The 21,388-nt window shown below is 33.3% G+C and overlaps 1 protein-coding gene across 2 annotated transcripts in view; it reads left to right on the plus strand.

The window, feature by feature from the left end:
- The first annotated feature begins 10,491 nt into the window (after nucleotides 1–10,491).
- The window catches only part of LOC138933654 (uncharacterized), a 117,698-nt gene continuing 106,801 nt past the window's right edge, over nucleotides 10,492–21,388 (plus strand). For both annotated transcript variants that reach the window (XR_011447005.1, XM_070296569.1), the window contains exons 1-2: nucleotides 10,492–10,913; nucleotides 17,512–17,612. Coding sequence is in view for 1 of the 2 variants with exons in the window: in XM_070296569.1 (XP_070152670.1) it covers nucleotides 17,567–17,612 (46 nt within the window). In the remaining variant the exon portion in view is untranslated. The remainder of the gene's footprint in view (nucleotides 10,914–17,511; nucleotides 17,613–21,388) is intronic.

The following is a 21,388-nucleotide window of genomic DNA, read 5'->3' on the forward strand; positions in this document are numbered from 1 at the left end:
TTTATACTCGGAGACGTAATCGTGTCGTCGGTGACTTTGTCACCGGGTTAATCGGTAATTGTTGTTCAGTTAACCGCGACTCGAAACTCCAATATACCCCACCATTAAAATTTACTTACCGCCCCCAATATAGTGGATTATTGAATCTCGGCGGAATTTCAAATATTGCAATAAAGGCATTTACGGATTCTCTTCTGGAATCTATTATTGAGCGGAGTCAAAGAATGTCACTTTATCAAAAAAAGTTATTCTTGATATTGCAAAATCGAATTGCGCGAACGTGAACGAAAATAATAACGCTAATCGCATTTTACATATACAATCGCATTTATTATAAAAACGTAATTGTATTAAAAAGTAAATATAACTTTCTGTCATGCAATAAGATTAATGCCGATCGCAGAACGCCGCCGTTAATATAATAATAATCGATGAGCGTACTCATCGTTCAGAGATCTTCATATTTCAGCGAGTGTTGAAATTCCAACGGCGAAATTAATAATATAGAATAAATCGTCATATATTAATTATGTTTTATTCTGCACGTATATCTAGCGAGCGTTCTTCAATCAATAGAACGCGAAACATGTTTGTGATGTTTTTTTTACCGAGATTTCTACCAGGAGGGAAGCAAAATTTTTTTCTAAAAGTTTTTATTACATTCCTCAATTAATAAATATGATTAATAAAGGTAACATAAATTATATATATTTATTTTTGTTCAGTTAATCTTTTTTTTTTTTTTTTTTTTTTTTTAATAAATATTTTATCTCTCAGAGAAGATCGAAAAATACTGTACACGTTCGTTATAATCATCAGCCCCAAGGATATATATAATAAGTAATTATAAAAAATATCAGCGTGATAACGAATTAACAGAATATATAATAATATAATTCCTATGATAAAAATGTTACACTTTATATCAATAGTATTGAATAATGACAAGAGACAAATATTCTTTATAAATATTACATATATTATAAATGATCTGCGCGTATTATGAATTAAAATTTTTCGAAAGAATTTTCAAAATCACATTAAAATTAGCATAATGAATAAATCGTCCAATACAAAAAAATTCGAAGATATAATTTAGTGAGAGATACTTTTCCAACATAATCATATATCATTTAGCGAAATACCTTACAAAAATGATATAGCGAAATAAATCCTCGGGGCTACGGGGTTAAAATGTAAATTCCGAAGGAATACCGGTATTGAGAAAGAGAGAGATCGAGAACCAGAAAAGGGAACGAACCTCGAAGAATAGGAGAGAAAAGGAGAGAACGCGGCGGAGAGTGTGAGATTTCTTTCGATTTAATTAGGGGTGGCTACGGAGGGAGAGATGGGGCAGGAGAGAGAAAGTCGTGTGATTCGCGGCCGGTTGACCCGCGTATGTGCGTGTGCGTGTGTGTGTATGTGTGTGTCACGGCAATATGGCGCCCCCGCCGTCCGCGGAAATTCTTAATTAAATTCTCGCTGCTTCCTCGGGGTAGACTTGACCGAGGAGGCCGCGTTGAAACTCCATCGGAGTCTTTTTTTTTCTTTTTTCTTTTTTTTTTCTTTCCATTCCATCCGTGGGTCCGACGAGTCAAGCAGGGACCGGCAAGCCAATTCTCCCACCGTCCTGTCCACCCTCACCCTCCCCACCCCTTCCTAGCAGTAGCACTTGGCAACTTCAGATTACGTTTGGTCCTCTCGAGGCGAGGTCTTCTCGCCGCAAAGTGAGCTTTATTCTAATCTGCCGCAACCGCCTTTGCGCGAGCAACGCAAAATAATTAAGCTCGTCGGCCATAGGCGTTGGTTCTGAGGGGGATATTTATCTCGATCTCTCTATTCCATTTTCCCCTCTTGCTTTATTCAGAGAGCCGGCGCCGTCTCGTTTTCCACAAAATGTAGTTCGCTCGGCCAGTTTTACGCCAGGAATTTGTTTAACCCCTAGTATTGCCTCGCGTTGTTTCGAGACAAGCAAGTTTCGAATAAATATGAAGAAGCGCTTATTGGAGAATGTGTAAAGAAAAATAGGACGCGAGATACGAGATTCGTATAGGATAAATTTAAATTTGATTTAGAGTTTGCTTCGGCAAAAGTATATATAAATTGCGATTTAGTATTAAAAAATAATAATTAATTATTATTTATTTAACTATTATTGAAATGAGAAAAATGATCCTGGAAGAAATTTATCTTTACGACAATATAGATAAATTAAATAAATTTATATCACGTTATTAAGCTCTTTGTATTCAATATGTTTACGGAAAATTAGAAAGCCGCGCAATAAAGGGTTAAATTTACTTGTCAAAGCTCGGCAATTACGATTTATTATACAGGGTGTAACAGAGCGCCCGTATCAGCAGTTTTTTTTTTTGTTTTTTTTTTTGAGGAAACAACGCATTTTCGTGAAAAATCTTTCATGCGAAAGTTGTGGAGTGGCGTATTATATAATAAATACTACTATGACCTTGAATAGCACCGTCAAGGTCATATAAAAATCACTTTGAATTTTTTAAATAGAACCCCCTATTTTTCATTACATATTCTTGTAGCTTACCTCGAGAGCTTTACAAATAGGGGGTTCCATTAAAAAAATTAAAAGTGATTTTTATCCTCAAAAAACTGCCGATACGGACGCTCTGTTACACCGTGTATAAGCAATCATAACTTCTTTCTAACAATATCGCGAAATTTTTAGTAACATAAATTGAGTAAATAATATTGAGGCTAAAAAATTGTAATATCTATATCGTGTGTAAAATTTTGAAAAAAATATATATATATATAATTGTGGTATATTTAAAATAAATAAAAAAATATGTTAAAGTTAAAATCGATAAAAATGATTTCGTATTATTAATATCAAATTAACATCATTGTGTCATACAATTATTATGTGTTATAACGTATACAGAATACAAAAGCAACTGTCTTCGTTATATTTTCGAGTGACGTATTCGCGTTACCGCGCGTTGCGAGAGAATCAAATAAAACTTCGAAATATTCCGCTCGCGATATCATCTCGTATGCATGTATCTATACATATATCATCGTAGTTGACTGCTGAGCTTTGGCAAGGCTCAGCCATCGGAAATAGTGGCTGCTTCCTGGCAAAACCAGCAATGTAAAACGCCCGGTTTGCGCGAAAAATTGCAACGTTTCTCAAAATATTTCACTATAAGATGCCGGATACATAGAGAATTTGCGCGATTAACTTTCTAGTGATTTGCAATACTTTTATATTATTAATTCAACACAAAGTTATTATTTAAACCTCAGCTCAAATAGCACTTTATTTTTATTAAAACATGAAATATCTCACAATGGATAAACGAAATATAAATTAACGTGCGTTTGTATATGTATACATGTGTTTTTTTTTTTTTTAATAAAGTTTTTAATAAATACTTTAATCAATTTTACATTGCGCTATGCAAACTTGTCTCCTTATCGAAATATCAAAATATTGATTCTTTTTAATAAAAATATTGTTTTCTTAATTTGTGATTTTCTCGAAAAGTAAGCAATATATATTCCAAATATATCTTTATTATAAATACATTTCTTATATAAATATCGTCTTTAATCTTATTTTCTCAAATCTATTGTATACATAATTTTGTTGGTGCAAACTTTTCTATCAATATTGAATTTAACTTTATATTGTCAAAAATTTAGCGTGCGTTATGTAACATGTGTGTGTGTGTGTGTGTAATAATTCTTATATAAATATTTAAAAAATGACCATCGTGAAATAATTCTGTCATTGCAAATAAATAGCTGCGCAAGTATAGTATGAAATAATTCACACTCACCAATCGCTGTTTCAACAGTTCACTCACCAATTGATATTTGTCATGTATATACGTTAATATACAATATTATATGTGCGTGCTTTCCTCTTTCCTGTAATAAAAACAAAATATAAATATATATATATATATATATATATATATTTGTATTTTCAATAATTTTCATATATAAATACAAAACAAAATGTAATTTTTCCAGTAAGTAAGAAATCATTGACGCGATATTATTCCAATGACATTTCATGTAACGTTTTCGAATATATAATTTTTAATATCGTATAGACGTCGTTAGTGAATAAACTTTCGAATCATACATTTGTGTTTCTTCCTTACTGCGACAGGAACATCTAAAAAAAATATATATATATATTTGTAAATATTGAGAAATGTGTAATATTACACTTATTAGACATTTTAATAAATATTTTTAAAATATTACGTAAAATATATTATGTAGATACTGTTTATAAAATATGTATAAAATTAATATTTCAAAATATTAATTTTACGTTTCTTGCTTACTGGGAGGAGAAGGTGCGGGGGGAGGGGGGGGGAGGGCGGGGGTTAGCTTTCACGCATAAAATATTAATTTTTGCTTGAAATTATCAAAATTCATTTTACTTGATATGAACTATGATATGACATTTGAAAAATATTTAAATAATTATATATAAATAAGATATAATTGGAATGCACAATTTAAATTTTATTTAATTTTCTAAAAAATATGATATGAAATAAAATTTATATATATATATATATATATATATGTGTAATATAAAATTATATAATTATATTAACAGAAAAAGTAAAATCAGATTCTACAATGAGAGAAATAACGTTCGAATTAACAATAACTCACCAAGCAGTAGACAAATTGTCGTTCGCTTCTGCGAGATATCACGACAGATACACAAAAAGGTCCATTATTTACAAGCGCAATTAATAAACAACGGACATCGATAATCCATTCGGCACTCCCGACAATTTACACGATTACACGAAAGAATAATGAATCATTAGAATCCTATCGCGCGATATATAATATATATAATTTGGGACACCCGGTATACATTTATAAACGACACACGATTTCGACGACGCGAAAGGCGCGAAAAGCGCGAGGCTCCTCGCTTCGATTCGCATCCTCGATCTTGGCTACCGTCAAAAATCTATTATACGACGTCCGCTCGTATCGATTTGAAGGTGTGCGAGAATCGCAATTTCAATGGCATCAATGCCGTTTACACGATTTCATGCCGGACGTTCGGAGTGAATAATCAACCATCACGATCCATCGTTCCGTATACCAATAATTCCGACGCTCCCGATATACGCATACGCATAAATATATATATAGCGCGTGTATCATTCTCTCGCCTTTGACATATTTTTTCACCTTCGACAAGTATTGTATAAAACGCGAAGGTGCGAGCCGACACTATCGGCAATTGAACGCGACACTCGGGCGAACGAACGACAACTGACGACGTCCGATTAAAGACGCTCTCGGTGTTTGTTTACATTCGCGAGATGTTTTGCGGGACGCGCGGTTTACTTTCTCCGTCATTCCGAAGCACAACACTGTCGCGGTAAGTAAAGAACGAGCACGCGCGTAATCGTCCGACGACGAGCGACGCGAATTTGGCGGTAAGTGATAATCGTCGAGCGACTTCGGACTCGGACACTCTTTAAAATTGTGTGTGCGTGTGTGCGCGTGCGCGCGCGATTCGCGTAGTAGACACACGATCAGTATACCATAAACTCGGAATATTATAGATAGACGGTGTGCTACTATCGGAGGCAAGACTTATAGAATGCTCTAATCAGAGTGATAACGGAATTTGATAACGAAAGAGGCCGTTTTTAAGCAATAACTCTGTTATTATTATTTTTTTTTTTTTACATAATCAGAATAAAGGATGTTTCACGCTTTTTTAATTGGAAACCCTCTTATTAGTTTTGTAGTCGCATCGTAAGGATTACATATTTGTCGTATGACAAATGTAATATTATTTTAAGACGGTGTCTTGTGATTGGTCCGCCATCTTTTTATTAATTCACGCTAGGTTTTTTTATTGACCAATCGACGCGAAGATTTCTTTGTTCTAATTGGTCAAACATTTACTAGCACTTTAGTGGATCAAAGAGTTTCTAATAATTCTTCGTAATAACTGTGCTTAAAGTTCGTCGTAGATTATGTATTGAAAATTAAGGTTAAAGGTTGAAGAGATGGAGATTTAACCAATCAAAAAAAAAAAAAAAAAGAAAGGAATTTTAGCTCTTTTTATTCTGTATTAAACTCAATCTTTACTCATACAGCACAGAACATTGCAGCAACATTGCAGCAATATTGCAACATTGTAGCAACATTGCGACAATGTTGCAATGTTGCTGCAATATTATTGCAATATTCTGTGCTGTATGGGTAATCTTCAATCTTCAATACGTAGTCTGATACGGGCTTAAGGTCGTTACAAGTAAAAAAGTTTTAATCGTAATCCTAAAGCCGTAAGCACAATTGACCGATCGCAATCAAGTATTCTAACAACGTAATAGAAAATGTTTGACTGTGATTGGTCGATTTATTTATAGCCTTACGGTTACGACTAAAATTTTTTTACGTACGATAGTTTTATGGATGTTTCCCAGCAAGAAGATATAAATGTACTACATAATTAGCTCTTAAATAGGAAGTTTACAAAATTAGGAAAGATTTTCTTCTAGCCAATCGTGTTAAGCCTGTATCAGACTATGCATTGAGAATTGAGATTGAAGATTAAATATTGGAAATTGATCAATCAGGAAAGAGAAATGGTAAAAGTGCATATTAACGGATCCAGCCCCAACGACTTTGATATATGTTGTTAAGATCAGTGTCCTGAGTATCCTCCAAAAAAGGTTTTAAGCGTTGCTCGTTGTTTATTAAAGTTATTAACAAGAGAATTTTCACAAATTATGTAATTTTCAGATACCATGTACATTTAATAAAGCGTAACTTAGCACATTCATTTTATATATTCATAAAGAGTGAATGATTATACTTAAAATAAAGATTCATTTCTCGGATATGGGTTAAATCTATAGATATATTATATATAGATAGAGCTTGGTGTCATTCTTGCTTCAGAATCACGTCTGCCGAGATAAATAGATCTTCCTCCCTTGCGCATGCGCATGCGGACGCACATTGTTTGTAAGGACGTGGGATCTGCATTAAAATTTTAAGAAATTTAAGAATTAACAAGTACGAGAAATTAAATATATTGAATTTTTATTAAACACATATCTTCTACATAAAAAAGATTATTTTCTCGTCAGCAATAGGTTATTTTCTCGGTCGTCGGGAGAAATGCGCGATTGCACGTGCGCAATGGAGGAAAGTATTTTATTACTTTGGCAGATAGTAAAGGTGCCATTACATGTGGCAGCATCGAGTATTAAGCGTCTGCGTCTGCACAGAAATCATTGCGCAAGAATCTGAATGAGATAGATTCCAGCTTCTTGCGGCTAATAGCACGATGAGTGATATGAATTCGATCGAGATAAAAAAGATTATGTCCTGATACACATTACTAATACTGAAAATTGATATTTATTTACGTTATACACAATAGATATTATTATTATTAAACAAAATATCCCCCAGCAGAATATTAGAATCTAATCAAGGATTAAGAGGGATATGGTTTCCATTTTTTTTCCTGCATGTTTATAACATACTGTTCCTTTAAATCATTTCTTATTTTTAACAATAGTTTTTCAAACTGTATTGTTTCGTCATTTGTAAATCCCTTTTTGTGTCTTATTTATTTGAATATTTCAAACATCTCTCGCTGCATTTGTATTTTAATTTAATTTTAATTTACATTGCCAGAGTAATAATGTTTTATAATAGATTTTTGATTAATAATAATAATAACACACACACACATACACATTCATTACATAATAAAATTAATGAAATAAATATAATTCTGGGCAACTATATTCTGCGCAGACGCTTAACGCTCGACGGTTGACGCTGACATGTAAAGGCACCTTAAGATAGATAAAACTCTATCTATATATACAATCTATGATTAAATTAGATTAGTTTTTTTCGGGGTGAAGTACAGAGGAAGAGACAGAGCCTTTCAATGCGTAGATATAGGTTTCACCTCAGCTGATAAATTAATGATTAATTTTATATTTTAAAGGCTAAAGAAATGCTTTTTTGCACAATGTAAAATTCATGAATATTTTAAAATATATTAGATTTATTAACTTTTGATAAATGATCTATTGTGTCGCAATGATTAGAAATCGGAGTGATATTTACATCGCGTAAATTGCAAGTGAGTTCCTGCTCCATCATTATTAAATCATCGTTCAAAGGAAAGGGGAAGAAGGTAAGATAACACAAAGTAAAGTATTTATCGCTGAGGTTATCATTCCAAAGAAAGATTGGATTGGTTGGGTGGGCGAAGGGGTGGGGGAGGAGGTGGGGAGTATCATCGCGGGATTGGGCAAACATTTCTCGGGAGGAACATCCGGATATCTAAATATCCGCGATGGATAGAATTAGGCGCAAACATGTCTCGATAGCATCGACGTCTAAATATTTGAGAAAAAGGGTTGATTCCATTCGCGAAAATATCGATACGTATAATGGCCCGAGCAAGCTGTACTACCGACTCATCCTGTAGATACGTAACGGATCATGAATTATGAGTTTGCGTTCGCCTGAGGACAGTGCGTTTTCTCTCTCTCTCTCTCTCTCTCTCTCTCTCTCTCTCTCTCTCTCCTTATTTCGCGAGGATCCTGCCGACGAAGGGACGAGAATGAGCTCCTCGATATCGAGAATTAATGAATATTTTGTCGCAATTATTACCTCGCAAATATTTCTTCTCAATGAACGATGATTAAAGATTTCGTTGATTCAAGTCCTTTCCCGCCCATACAGTACGAAACATTGCAGCAACATTGCAACATTGCCGCAATGTTGCTACAATGTTGCAATATTGTTGCAATGTTGCTGCAATGTTCTGTGCTATATGGGCGAGTTTGACCTTTGAAGATTTAATTGCGGACTATTTTATATATATATATATATCTCTCTCTTTCTCTCATGATTCTCCCAGACATGACATAATAATGTAGAAACAGATAAAATAAGAACTTTGTAGTGCGTTATAAAAAATATACAGGCAGAGAGAAATATTGATGAATACTTTTTTTTCAATTTTTTAGATTTGAATAATTATTGCGTTTATATTTGGACATCGATGATGTTACAGTGCAAATGTATTCGTGTATTGTAACGAAATCAATCTTTCGTTATCAGATTTTAATATTTATTGCATTTTAATTGTGAATTCTAGCTACGAATGTGTGTCGTAACATTTTTATTAAACTCGATCGCTATATATATATATATATAGAATAATCTCTTGAAAATTTTCATTAACACACATTTTCTCTCCTTAATAAACATAAAAACAAGATAAATGTTTAAGAACAAATATACCGGTTAAATTAAATATAAATTCAATATATTAAATTTAATTAAACTTGATATAAAATAAAATGAAATAAAGTTTATTATACAATTAATTTATTGAATTAAATTATATGTATATAGATATACGAGAGGCAAAAATAATCATATTAATTGAATTACATATGTAACTCTATGACTCTTTATGAAATATTAACAATATTGATCATTTTTTCGCAAATCTTATTTTTTATAAATTACAATTTTTTGTAATTATCTTTTTCTTTTATAATTTGCTAATTTTATAACTTTATATATTATTAAATGTTACGATAATGTTACAATATATACTCTAAATATAAATTTGTTTTCAATTAGCTATCTTGTCGTTATTTGTTGTTGATAAATTAGTAATTTATAAAATTAATTTATTTTCAGATATTTGCTGTTGATATATGATTTTTCTCAAATATTAACTTTTATCAATATTTTTCAATCTTCCTATCATTTAATCCAATTTAATTTACCCAATTTATCAACTGCCATTTATTAACTTGCGAGCATACTCTTGATGTTTTTAACATTTACTTTATCGATAAGCTTTTAAGTAATTGTATCAATAGCTAGTAAAATAGAAATCTTTCGGCCAAACAATTTTGAGAAAATAATGAATTCTGGAATTTCTGGTAAATCCAATTTACATTATTGCGCTGTACATATAGATATAATATTTAATCATTTTTTAAATAAACATTACAAAAAATTTTGAATTTTATTTGAGATAAATACATTTCTTGATAAATATAAAAAGCAATAGAGATATAAGAAATTAAAATTATTGATAATAATAATAATAGATGATATATTAAAAATTTAATGAATGTGACATTAATATATCTGTAAAATTAATTCGATGTCGGTTAATTGTAATTATTCAAAGTTAATTAAATTACGATTGTACATCACAGCCAATACTACGATGTAAAATCAAGAGCAATTTATTGAATATCAGCAAAATCGAGTTATTCGATATATATGTTGATAGAACATATAAATTATATCGACACGAGAATTCTGCGTTATCGGTATCTCCTGCGTTCGTTTTTTGAAATTTCAACACCAGAGGGCGCCCAATGTCGCGTCGTTCGTCCATGGTCGCGGGCGCAGGAGTACGATGGTCGTCCTCCGGGTTGCCGTTTGACAGGAGTTTCAGTCGGTGCCGGTCGGTCCCGAGAATCGTTCACGTTTCGACATCCTGCGGGACGCAAAATCTAAGATGGCAACAGATATGTACATTTGATAGGACGGTCCATTCGATCAGGGAGACAGCCGATTTCGGTTTTAACGTAACGCGCGATAATGAGCGAGTGAGAACTGAGAGAAAGAGAGAGAGAGAGAGAGAGAGAGAGAGAGAGAGAGGGTCGCGATGAACGAATAAATACAGGTGTAACATCATCAGTCGCGCATTATCCGAAAGGGAGGGAGGGGAGCGGTACGATATTACTCTCTTCTCGGCACGCATAATCGCCGAGGAAAGACCGGATCGAGAGTGGCGGACTGCTAGTCGTGCTGTGACGGAAGTTAGGAGACATGCCGTTGACGAATCGCAACGGAAGATAAAGGTGAGTGAGTAGTATTAATTGGCTACCTTACCGGAGTATCGAACGATGTTATGAATTTTCGCTAAATCATAACCCGGTGAAATATACCATAGTTCCGAGCGTTGCCGAAGAAATGAAAAATTTGACGGTCACACTCGTCGTACTGATGTAAAATTATTTAGACTGCATACAAGAAATGAAGGACCACGAAAGAGAACGAAGTCAGTTTAGAAATTGGAAAGTTAGCAAAATTTTTTTTATTCAACATATATAAATGAATATAAAATGTAGAAAGAAAATGGGTTAAGAGATAACAATTTTACTGATATTAATTAATCGTGGAATAATTATTTTCCGTTTAAATGATAATATCAACTTTGAAGTATTTCTTAATTGCCTTGAAATCAATATAGAAGACTTTACATTGACGTTTGGAATATTGAAACAAATGTGAGATCTATAGAAACTTTTATAAAATTAACAGCTTAAAATATGGAAAATAATTGTATGTAATTCATAAAATGTCGCTTAAAAATTAAGTTAATCAAATAAGAATGAAAGGAATCACAGAGAATATTAAAATGAAACAATTGCTAGGATAGAGAGAAAATCTGTATCGAACAAGGAAACAATGAAAGAGAGGAAAGAAGAAAAGTTTGAAGGATTGCTTTTAGTTGATTTTAACTTTCGGTATGAATAGAGAAGCGAGCAACGAAAGGAATATTTTCTTCGATAAGCTTGAGGCACAATAAATTCTTGAGATCGAAGATATCTGTTCCCCGCGATTCACTAAAACGGACGACAAGATTTTTATTCGGCTTGATAAAATTAAGATTTCTTGGAATAATATATACAGGGTGTCCCTAATTTAAATGGCAAAACTTCAAGAGCGTGTAGGGGATCGAAAAGCTAAGACAAGAAGTCCTTTAGAGGTTTCCTCGTTTCTGCTTCATTTTAGAGAAAATCGCAAAAATTCAATCTCTCATTGTCAGTTGCTCGCTGGAGCTGATCGGCACCGAATAAACTTTCTGCACTTCAAGGTTCCCTACATATGTAAACACTCGATGTTATCCAATTCAAGAGAGCAATTGAGAGACCGAATCACAATAGATGCAGTGCACCAAATATCACTAGAACAATGTCTAGCTGCAATTGACGAGGTCAGTGCTAGATGTAACGCTTGCATTGCTGCAAGAGGGCAACATTTTGAACAATATCTGCATTAAATAGATGATAACATAAATAAAATGTAAATAAATAAGTAAAAGAACGAAAACTTGTTTTGTCTCTTTTTTTGTAATTTTCTCCAAAGTGGAGCAAAAACGAGCAAATTTCTAAAGGACTTTCCGTCTTAGCTTTTCGGTCCCCTACACGCTCCTGAAGTTTTGCCATTTAAATTGGGAACACCCTGTATATATATATATATATATATATACGCGAACAATTATATATTTGCTGATTTTTTGTGAACAGAATGATATTGTATATAGGATATAATAATATGAAGAAAGAGATTATAAGAATACTTAATTGATTATGTCTTTGTTTTGCATGATTTTAATCGATATTCAATCATCATTCAATCGTCATTTATGAAAGTTGAAAATAGATTAGACTTCATTAACAGAGATTTTAAAACTCTCGCGGAAAGATGTTGCACGTATATTGCAGAGATATATATGATCATTAAAAAATATAATATAATATATATATATATATATATATATATATATATATATATATATAATACTTCTTATAATTATATATTTATATATAATATATATATATATATATATATAAAATTGGAAATAATGCAAAAAGATTTAGTTAGGATTAATTTCGCGTTCCGCTCATAAATTCCTGAAGAACCATCGCAGAAATGCATGGAATTTATAGTGAGAGGTATGGAAAAATTGCATATTTGTATATACACGTATACATATAATATATATATATCTCATATATATTATATTATATTATATAAATATATATTAGCATCACATTTGACAAGCAATTCGCTTTGAGATGAAATGATTCTGTTTTATAATTTATGTAAAAGTTTATAACGCGTATGCTGTAACGGGGCAATGGCGGGCGTTTAGCATAAGAATAACCGAGATTGCGAAAGATCGTTTATTACGAGCTTGCCGAAATGGCGGCACGGAATTCTGGCGAATTCTGTTTACAACCCCTAATGTTTAACTCGAGCCTTTCATAGTTCTACATATCAGGCCGAGAGAGTTTTCGCGCTGAAGAGGGAAAGGGTTTGAAGGGGATCAGCATAAATTTCACGATTTATTGATCCTCGCAAGGTGCCTAGCATTATCAAGTTTGGCTCAGCGACGCACTCGGGGTTCAAAGTCTCGCTTGATTTATATCGGCACGGTCGTTAAGTCAATCGAATTTGCATGTATATGTATATCACGAATGCACAGGATTATCGATAATCCCGCGAAAATTATTTCAATGAAATTCAATTAATTTTTCAATGATAAGATATCGGCATTCGTGTCTTTCGTTCGTCGGACAATAATAATCCCTCGTTTCCACGATAACAATCTCGCACGTAGCAATTACGCATAAATGTATTTAATTCGCTCAAATATTAGTAAGAAAACAAAAAAAAAATGTCTCGTTCTTGTAAAATTTAAATTTGATCAATGTAGATTTAATAAATAATTATTTTATCTGTGCATTGTAATTAATAATTATTTTACTTCTTATAATAAGCTTTAAAATCTTTCTTATTATATATATCGTTTTAAATTGATTATTGCACGTATTAATTAATTCGTATATATTTTTCTCGTTCTTATTAAGATTTAAATATTTTTTTGGAACCTAAGAAATTTGATTGATATAGATTTAATTGAGAATCATTTTATCTGTGTATTATGATTAATAATTATTTTATTTTTTTTATAATAAGTTTTAAAATATATTTTCATTACATGTACATATGGTATATCGTTTTACATTGATTATCATACGTATTATTAATTAATTCGTTAATTTTTCTCATATAAATCCACAAGAAACACTTGAAGCGAGAAATATAAATCGAGAAAAGTGCGATGGTTATCGAGGCAAATCGGCAATCCTACGATCAAATAACGCCAAAGTACCGCGAATGTTACATCTCTCCGATCCTTGGATGCTTTCCCCTGATTCGTTTCGTCCTCGAAATTTTGTCTCCTCAATTCTAATTCGCGATCGTAACGTAAATTAGACCAACTCTGCTCGGTCGATCGTGCGAGAAGCTTTCCACGGCGCGTGCGACGAACGGGCGTCGCCGAGAGGAAATTGTCGGATTCAGCCGGAAATTGCGAAATTCCCGATAGCAACGATCACCATCCTCTCCCGAGATCGCGGTTCCTAGTCCACCTTTTCTAGGAAACGTTACGCATCGTAGGATCTCTGTAGCGAGGATTTCATCTCGCGATTACGTCATCGTCCTCGCTCCTCGATCGGTCGACCAGTTTAATGAAGCCCCCGCCCCCCTCCCCCTTCCCTTTTCCTTCCCCCCCCATCCCCCTCCTCAAAGTTGATACCTTTCACGAAGATATATCGAGCCTACGCGGAGTCTCAGTCTCCGTTTCCGATTCCTTATCGACGCGGTACGAACGCGGCGATGTGAGATCATGGCAAGTAGGATTGGAAAATCCTCTTCGCGGAGATAAGTCGAGAAGGAAGAAGAACTTGGGTCGCATTATAGCGCCTATATATAGCCGCTTTTTGATAAGCTTGCTTGAGGTCAGGATATTTTTACGACACGTTCGACTGCGAGGATTTAGCGACGGTTTCTTTCACGCCTTTCGCTCTTTGTTAATACAATATATAAAATTTTATAGTAACTATAAATGAATTATATAATAAATGAGATATTTCTCTCAATCTGTCATGGATAAGATGAATAATTTATTTATTATAAAAATTCGGCAAATAGATGATTATATTTAATAAATCTTTTTCGATGATTATAATATATATTTATAATTTTTTAATTGATTTACAATAAATATTAGACTCGATCTGTATTTACTGTTTTATCAATTCTCTATCTAGCGATAGCTAATGTACACGATGGATCCTTTCACGTGAAGAAGCTTTTAAAAACTAGCTACCGCAGCGAATGGAAGAAATATTCGCTTGCGTATGCATCGGTGAAACCACCGATCAAAAAAAAAAAAAAAAAAATCGTTTGCATCCCTTCTTTTTATTATATGTTTCGATCGTTAAATCCCTCTCATATACGACATCGGACTGAGTGTGCTTACTCGTGACTGTCGAAAGGGTCAATATTTCGAATGAGAGCTCCCGGATATATTCCCTTTTATTCTACGAACCAGTGACTCTCTGAAAGATACATAGGAAAAAGAAAAATTAGTAAAAGAAAAATTTATATATTTTTTGTGTTCTTGTAGAAAAAATTTGACGCAAAATTAATATTAAGCATAATGTAAGCAAATATAATTTAGAGGGAAATGTTTTTTTTTTTTTATTTTCGCAGAATATGCATACAGAAAAATTGCACTTTAGCTTTGAAGAGAATATTGAAATATAAAAACGTACTTTAATTTTCGTAGAATTCTCTCGTATATAAATTTTAGTCAAAGGCTTTCAAAAAGTTATCGAGATATAAAATAAAAGTTAAGAAAGAAATTTACAGGATATTAAGAATGCATTATGAATTGTAAAAGAAGACATTTCGAATTGAATTATATTGATAATGTAACGCGTGCTTCTGCTTTTTCTTTAATAATGAAAGAAAGTCGTCGAAATATATGAATGATTAGAAAAGATTTCCCCCTTCTCGCGCTCTCTTTTTCCATCTCAATATTTTGTCATCATGATTATTCGTCGCGTGTAATACGTAGTCAACTTTTGGCTCAATGCAGTTCGTTACGAGAGAGGGCGGAGAATACGGGGATAGTGTAAGTTTTCGACGTGAAATTGAAATCCTGCGACCTGCGAGCGTAAACTTATTCGTTCCGAAGCGCCGTAATAGCGTTGCGAAACTTTCAATCGGAATGGCACGCTATATCCTCGATCGTTTAGGCATGCGAGCGCGCTGGGCTTTATCAGTGCTCGTTTCCCTAGTGGCCTGAAACATGGGATGGTCGCATCACTTTATCGCAATAATATTTATCCTTCAATTTCTATTCTAATTACGCGGTTACCGAAATTACATATAGAGAAGGATGAACGAAACTCTCACAATTAAAGGATCTTCCTTTAGTTTGACACTTTGAAAATAAGGCGATTTTTGGAAATTTTTTTTGAAGTATAAAACGTATTAAAATTCTAAACTTTGCACGTTTGTTAAATATAACATTTCAAGTACATTTCCCGTATTTTTTTCAAACAAAAATATTCGTTTCGGCGATATAGTAGTCCAACCAGGGTATTTAAAAAAAAAAATTTATTGTTTGTGGCGAATGATAATTCCAGCCGTTATAATCATCTGAAATAAAAAAGGCGGAAAGATTCTTAATCTGTATGAGTGTGGTTATGAACTAGAATAAAAAAGAATATTGAAAAATAAAAAAAAATGACAGCGCCTAAAAAAAAAAGAAATTATTTTTGACTAAAAAATTTATTAGTTTTATAAATCGCAAAATTTGAATTTTGCAAATATTGATTTAATTCTATCGTTCACACGATAGCTACACTCATACTCAGATTAAAAATCTTTTTGGTTCTTTTTTTTAATTCAAATGACTATAGCGGTTGGAATGATATTCGCCACGAACAACCATCTTTTTTTTGGACACCCTGGTTGGACTTATTGTAACTCCGAAACGAATACATATTTTTGTTTGAAAAGAATTTAATTATATGCAGTATGTAAATGCAGTTGATTTGTATCATTATTCTGTACATAAAAGTATTACGGTAAGATTATCAAAAACTAACTATTTTATGAGATATTTAATTTTTTATATTAAAAGATGTCAGATTAAAATATAAAATAACTCAAAAAATACTGAATAAAAAAATAGTTTATTATATTGTTTTGGAAAGCTCTCGAGGCAAGCTACAAGAATACTGAATAAAAAATGGGGGTTTCTATTTAAGATTTTAAAGTTGACCTTTACATGACCTTCAAATGATTTTCCAAGGTCAAATCATTGTCACCGTCTTATGGCCCCCTTGAAGCCACACAACTTTTATTTGAAACATTTTTCGATTTAACGCAGTGTTTCTGAGATATTTGAGTGGGTCCTTTAAAATGGGACACCCTGTATATATATATATATATATATCACATCCTCTATTCATGTTTTATCGAATGTTATTTTATTCATCCACAAACTATATCAAACTCGACGTCACGATCGATCCCCATTTGCACAATGAACACGTGCACTTAGAGTATTTTTTCGCAATCGCAAGACGATCGCAATTTCATATCGCACAGTCGGTATCTCATTTGCCTTTTGCGACGGGCTTTATACCAGTGAGGAAAATAGGGACCGTGTTTACATGAGGGAAAAAAAAAAAGGAAATCGCTTCACTATCACGAATAGCGAGACGCATTCGTACATACATACTAATTTTACATATACGTAGAACGAACATAGTCGAATAACGAAATATTTTTGCAATTGGGTTTCAGGCGGTACCCAAGGAACGAGCATCTCATCCTAAAGGGAGCAACGGGAGAAGAAAATATGGGAAAAGGGGACAAGAGAGGTATCGCGCAGCGCAGTGATGGTGGTGAGTCTGTTTTATTATTAAACAATCTTAAAAGCGTGAATGAATAACGAAAGAGGGATAACAGGAAATTTAATATCCGGAAGAAAGGAAATAGTTCTCTTGATGTTTGTAATGTGTCATTATATTAGCAAATAATTATCTTGAAGAATTATTTATTGATTAAATATAGCGCGAAGTTTCATAAGAAGTCTGAAAAGATATCCAGGACATTTAAGAGATTAAAATGGCCTTTTTTTTAAATATTTTCTAGAACCTTTTCATTTTTTTAAAAGATCGAGACACAAGCAAAGATAATTCGAAAAATTTACAGTAGCGAGTTTTTGATTAAGAAGATAGGGACAAGCTACGTTATGAGTGTTGCTGTTTAGAAACGTTACTCATTCTCGATTATTAATTCTTATTATGGAGCTTTGCATGTCGCACGCCATTGCGAGTTTTACGATTACACCTGTAAAAAATTACAAACTGTCTTTTTATAATCGGATGATTTTGAAGCAGAAATTTGAAATAAGATTATCTCGCATATCTTCATAAACGTTATAAATTCCCATCTACATCTCTCAGATATATTGTATATTACACAATCGAGGATTACTAAAATATATATTTGCCCTCTTTTTTCGCGGTTAAGATACTCTTTCCGTGAATCGATATCTACTTCTCCTTGACTCTCGCTAAAGCGAGATTTTGGATTACGCGATGCGCTTAAAAGCGACCAGTTTCCTCGCTTTTTCGCTTGAAAATCGTTCGTTTCGTCGCCCGGCGACGATTTTTGACGTACACGCTTCACCCTCAAGATCGCGATCAAAAGATGGAACCCCGCGGACCGGAAACCCGTACGTAAAACGACCGGGGAACGTTCGCCTGTCAATCGAGCTAGTTGAAAAGTGACGTTGAACGATCGGAATTTCGATACGCGAATATCGGGCGGTCGCGCGTTATCGACGTGTAGAGGCGGAATTGAATCGCAGGAGGAACAGGGCGAGGAAAGCGCACGCTATGTACATTCGCTCTTCCACCCTTATTTTCCTCTTCGTCCTCGATACGACGACGACGACGGGGACCGCCGTCTCATCGTACTGTTACTCGCCGTTATTTGCTCGTCGCTATTTGCTACGTGTAGGAGATACATATACCTCGATACCGCGTGAGAGCGCTTGCCCTCTCGATTGTGCACACACACTCGCGACATTGTTGCATCCCCGGATTGCAATGCTGTCGCGTTTTCACTTCAGCGTCCTTTGTATCTCGATTTTGCGTATAAGTTGTGGTTAAAAAATGTTTGAAAACGATATTCAAAGTAAGTAGTTATATTAGATACGATTAGATCATTCGATGGATTAATAATCAGGCTGTCTATTCCCTCGAAAACTTGGAATTTTCAGGGAATTTTTTTGTACCTGGAGAAATCAGGGAATTGGCATGAAATTTTATTGGAACTCAGGAAATTTGTTAAAAAAATTCTCTCCGCAATAATTTTGCTCTTATACTGCAATTCGTCGATAAGCCAAGTTGAATTACGCGTTTAAAATATATATCTATCTTTATTTATACAATGTAATGTCTTAACGAGATATTGAATATCCAATATATATTCATTATCTTAATTTTTAGTGATAAAAAATGAAAATTTTATGCAAGTTAAAAATTTTTATCTTTAACGAAAGCTATTCAGTCTTTTTTCGATACATTTGTAAGTCTAGCACTTGAAACTTAAGCGGCTTCATATTTTCCCTTCGTATGAGTGAAAAGTATTAGAAAACGCGTACAACAAAAAAAAAAAAAAAAAAAAATTGTTTTAGGAGATTGCACCAGAAAATTTTTAAAATATTCCCTTTAATTAGGAATTTTCAACAAAAATATCTATTAATTAGTAAAAATATCTATAAAATCGCGAAATTTTTAGGGAATTTTTTTACAAGATTTAAGCAGATACCTAAGGATTAATAGTAATAAAATAAAATATATAATCATATACATAATCCATGATGTATTCATCGAAATCAGACTTAATGCCTTATTAGCAAATATATATTGAGTAAATAAATTAATACTAAATTAAATTGTCTTTTGCATTTGATATGAAAAAGATATACATATATTTATAATTGTATGTGTGTGTGTGTGTGTATATTTTAATATATTTATTTATCTAAATACTTATATAAGGATTAGATGCTATCATATTAGGCACATATCGAATTTTTTATTGAAATTTGTCGTGATATAATGATTTACAATATTGCTTTTTTAACTTTAAATTATTAATATACAGACATGGAAAGAGAGAAATTTAACAATTCAATAATTTCTTTGAATAATTATTTAATTTTTGCGATACAAAAGGAAAGGCTTAATCCGGATTAATTTTGAAGACAATACGAAATTTCCATCACGAACACCTCGCGAACAAAAAAACTGTACAAAATTCGATGGTTCTTTTAACGGAACAATACAGGCACGATTCAACAAAAGCAACCTGCCGACACAAAGATGGCACGTGTTGGTGGACTGTTTGTCACTTTAGGTACACCTCTTCCCAATGTAGGGCATTGCGCGAGTTATCTATTTGCTCGTGGATGCATCAGGGCGACGACAGAACACGCGCTCGCTCGTATTTGCAAAGCTGAGACAAGAAAACGAGAAATGTGACGCAAGAGAAAAGGAAATAGAGAGCTTATCCACGGCTTTTAATAGAAAGATACTGTTGCGTCCGTCCGCTCAATCTTTTGCTCAATTAATATCCAGAATAAAGTGTTTCTCAATCACAGCGTTATTTTACGTAATATAATATTATCTTATATATAATAAGTTTTTTCTATTAATTTAATTTAATAACTTAATATTTTATATTTAATATGACAGTCAATGGAAAAGACAATTCACAAAAAAATCAGAAACGGTTTTACCAGGTATATAAATATGAAACCGGAATTTGCCCATAGCTGGCCCTAGCTGTCAATGTAGTTACCGTCAAACCGCGTCATTGGCGCCATTTTCTTGTTTTGACATCTGATAAAGATTTTCAACTCACAACAATACAAGTTTCATACAACAGCATAGTTTTTAATAGCGTTGAACATGTCGAATTTTGTGCCTGGAAACTACGATTTGCGGACAGCATTGATTTTCTGTTACCATTTGAAGAAAACTGCTGCAGAATCGCATCGAATGCTTGTCGAAGCTTACGGTGAGCATGCTCTTGGTAAATCACAGCGCTTTGAGTGGTTTAAAAAATTCAAAAGTGGCGATTTTGTCGTGAGAAACGAAGAACGTGGAAGACCACCGAAAAAGTTTGAAGACAGCGAATTGCAAACATTGTTGGATGAGGATGACGCTCAAACGCAACAACAACTCGATTTGAATCAAGCTTTGCGTGAAAAACGACCAGAATATCAAAAAAGGCAACGCAAAGTGATTTTGCTTCATGATAATGCACCATCGCACACAGCAAAACCGGTCAAGGAAACGATTGAGGCGTTTAGTTGGGAAATACTTTCGCATGCGGCTTACTCACCAGACTTGGCTCCATCCGATTACTACTTATTTGCATCGATGGGACACGCACTTGCCGAGCAGCGCTTCACTTCTTACGAAAATGTACGAAAATGGCTCGATGACTGGTTTGCCTCAAAGGAGCAACAGTTTTTTTGGCGTGGCATCGACAAATTGTCAGAGAGATGGGAAAAATGTATAACTAGCAATGGGCAATACTTGGAATAAAATATTTTTTATCATTTTCATACAATAAACGTGTATTTTCTATACAAAAATTC

The sequence above is a fragment of the Polyergus mexicanus genome, unplaced genomic scaffold (genome assembly GCF_030449975.1).
Source record: "Polyergus mexicanus isolate NDT 795.1 unplaced genomic scaffold, iyPolMexi1.0 SCAF_5, whole genome shotgun sequence".
Taxonomy (NCBI): Eukaryota; Metazoa; Arthropoda; class Insecta; order Hymenoptera; family Formicidae; genus Polyergus; species Polyergus mexicanus.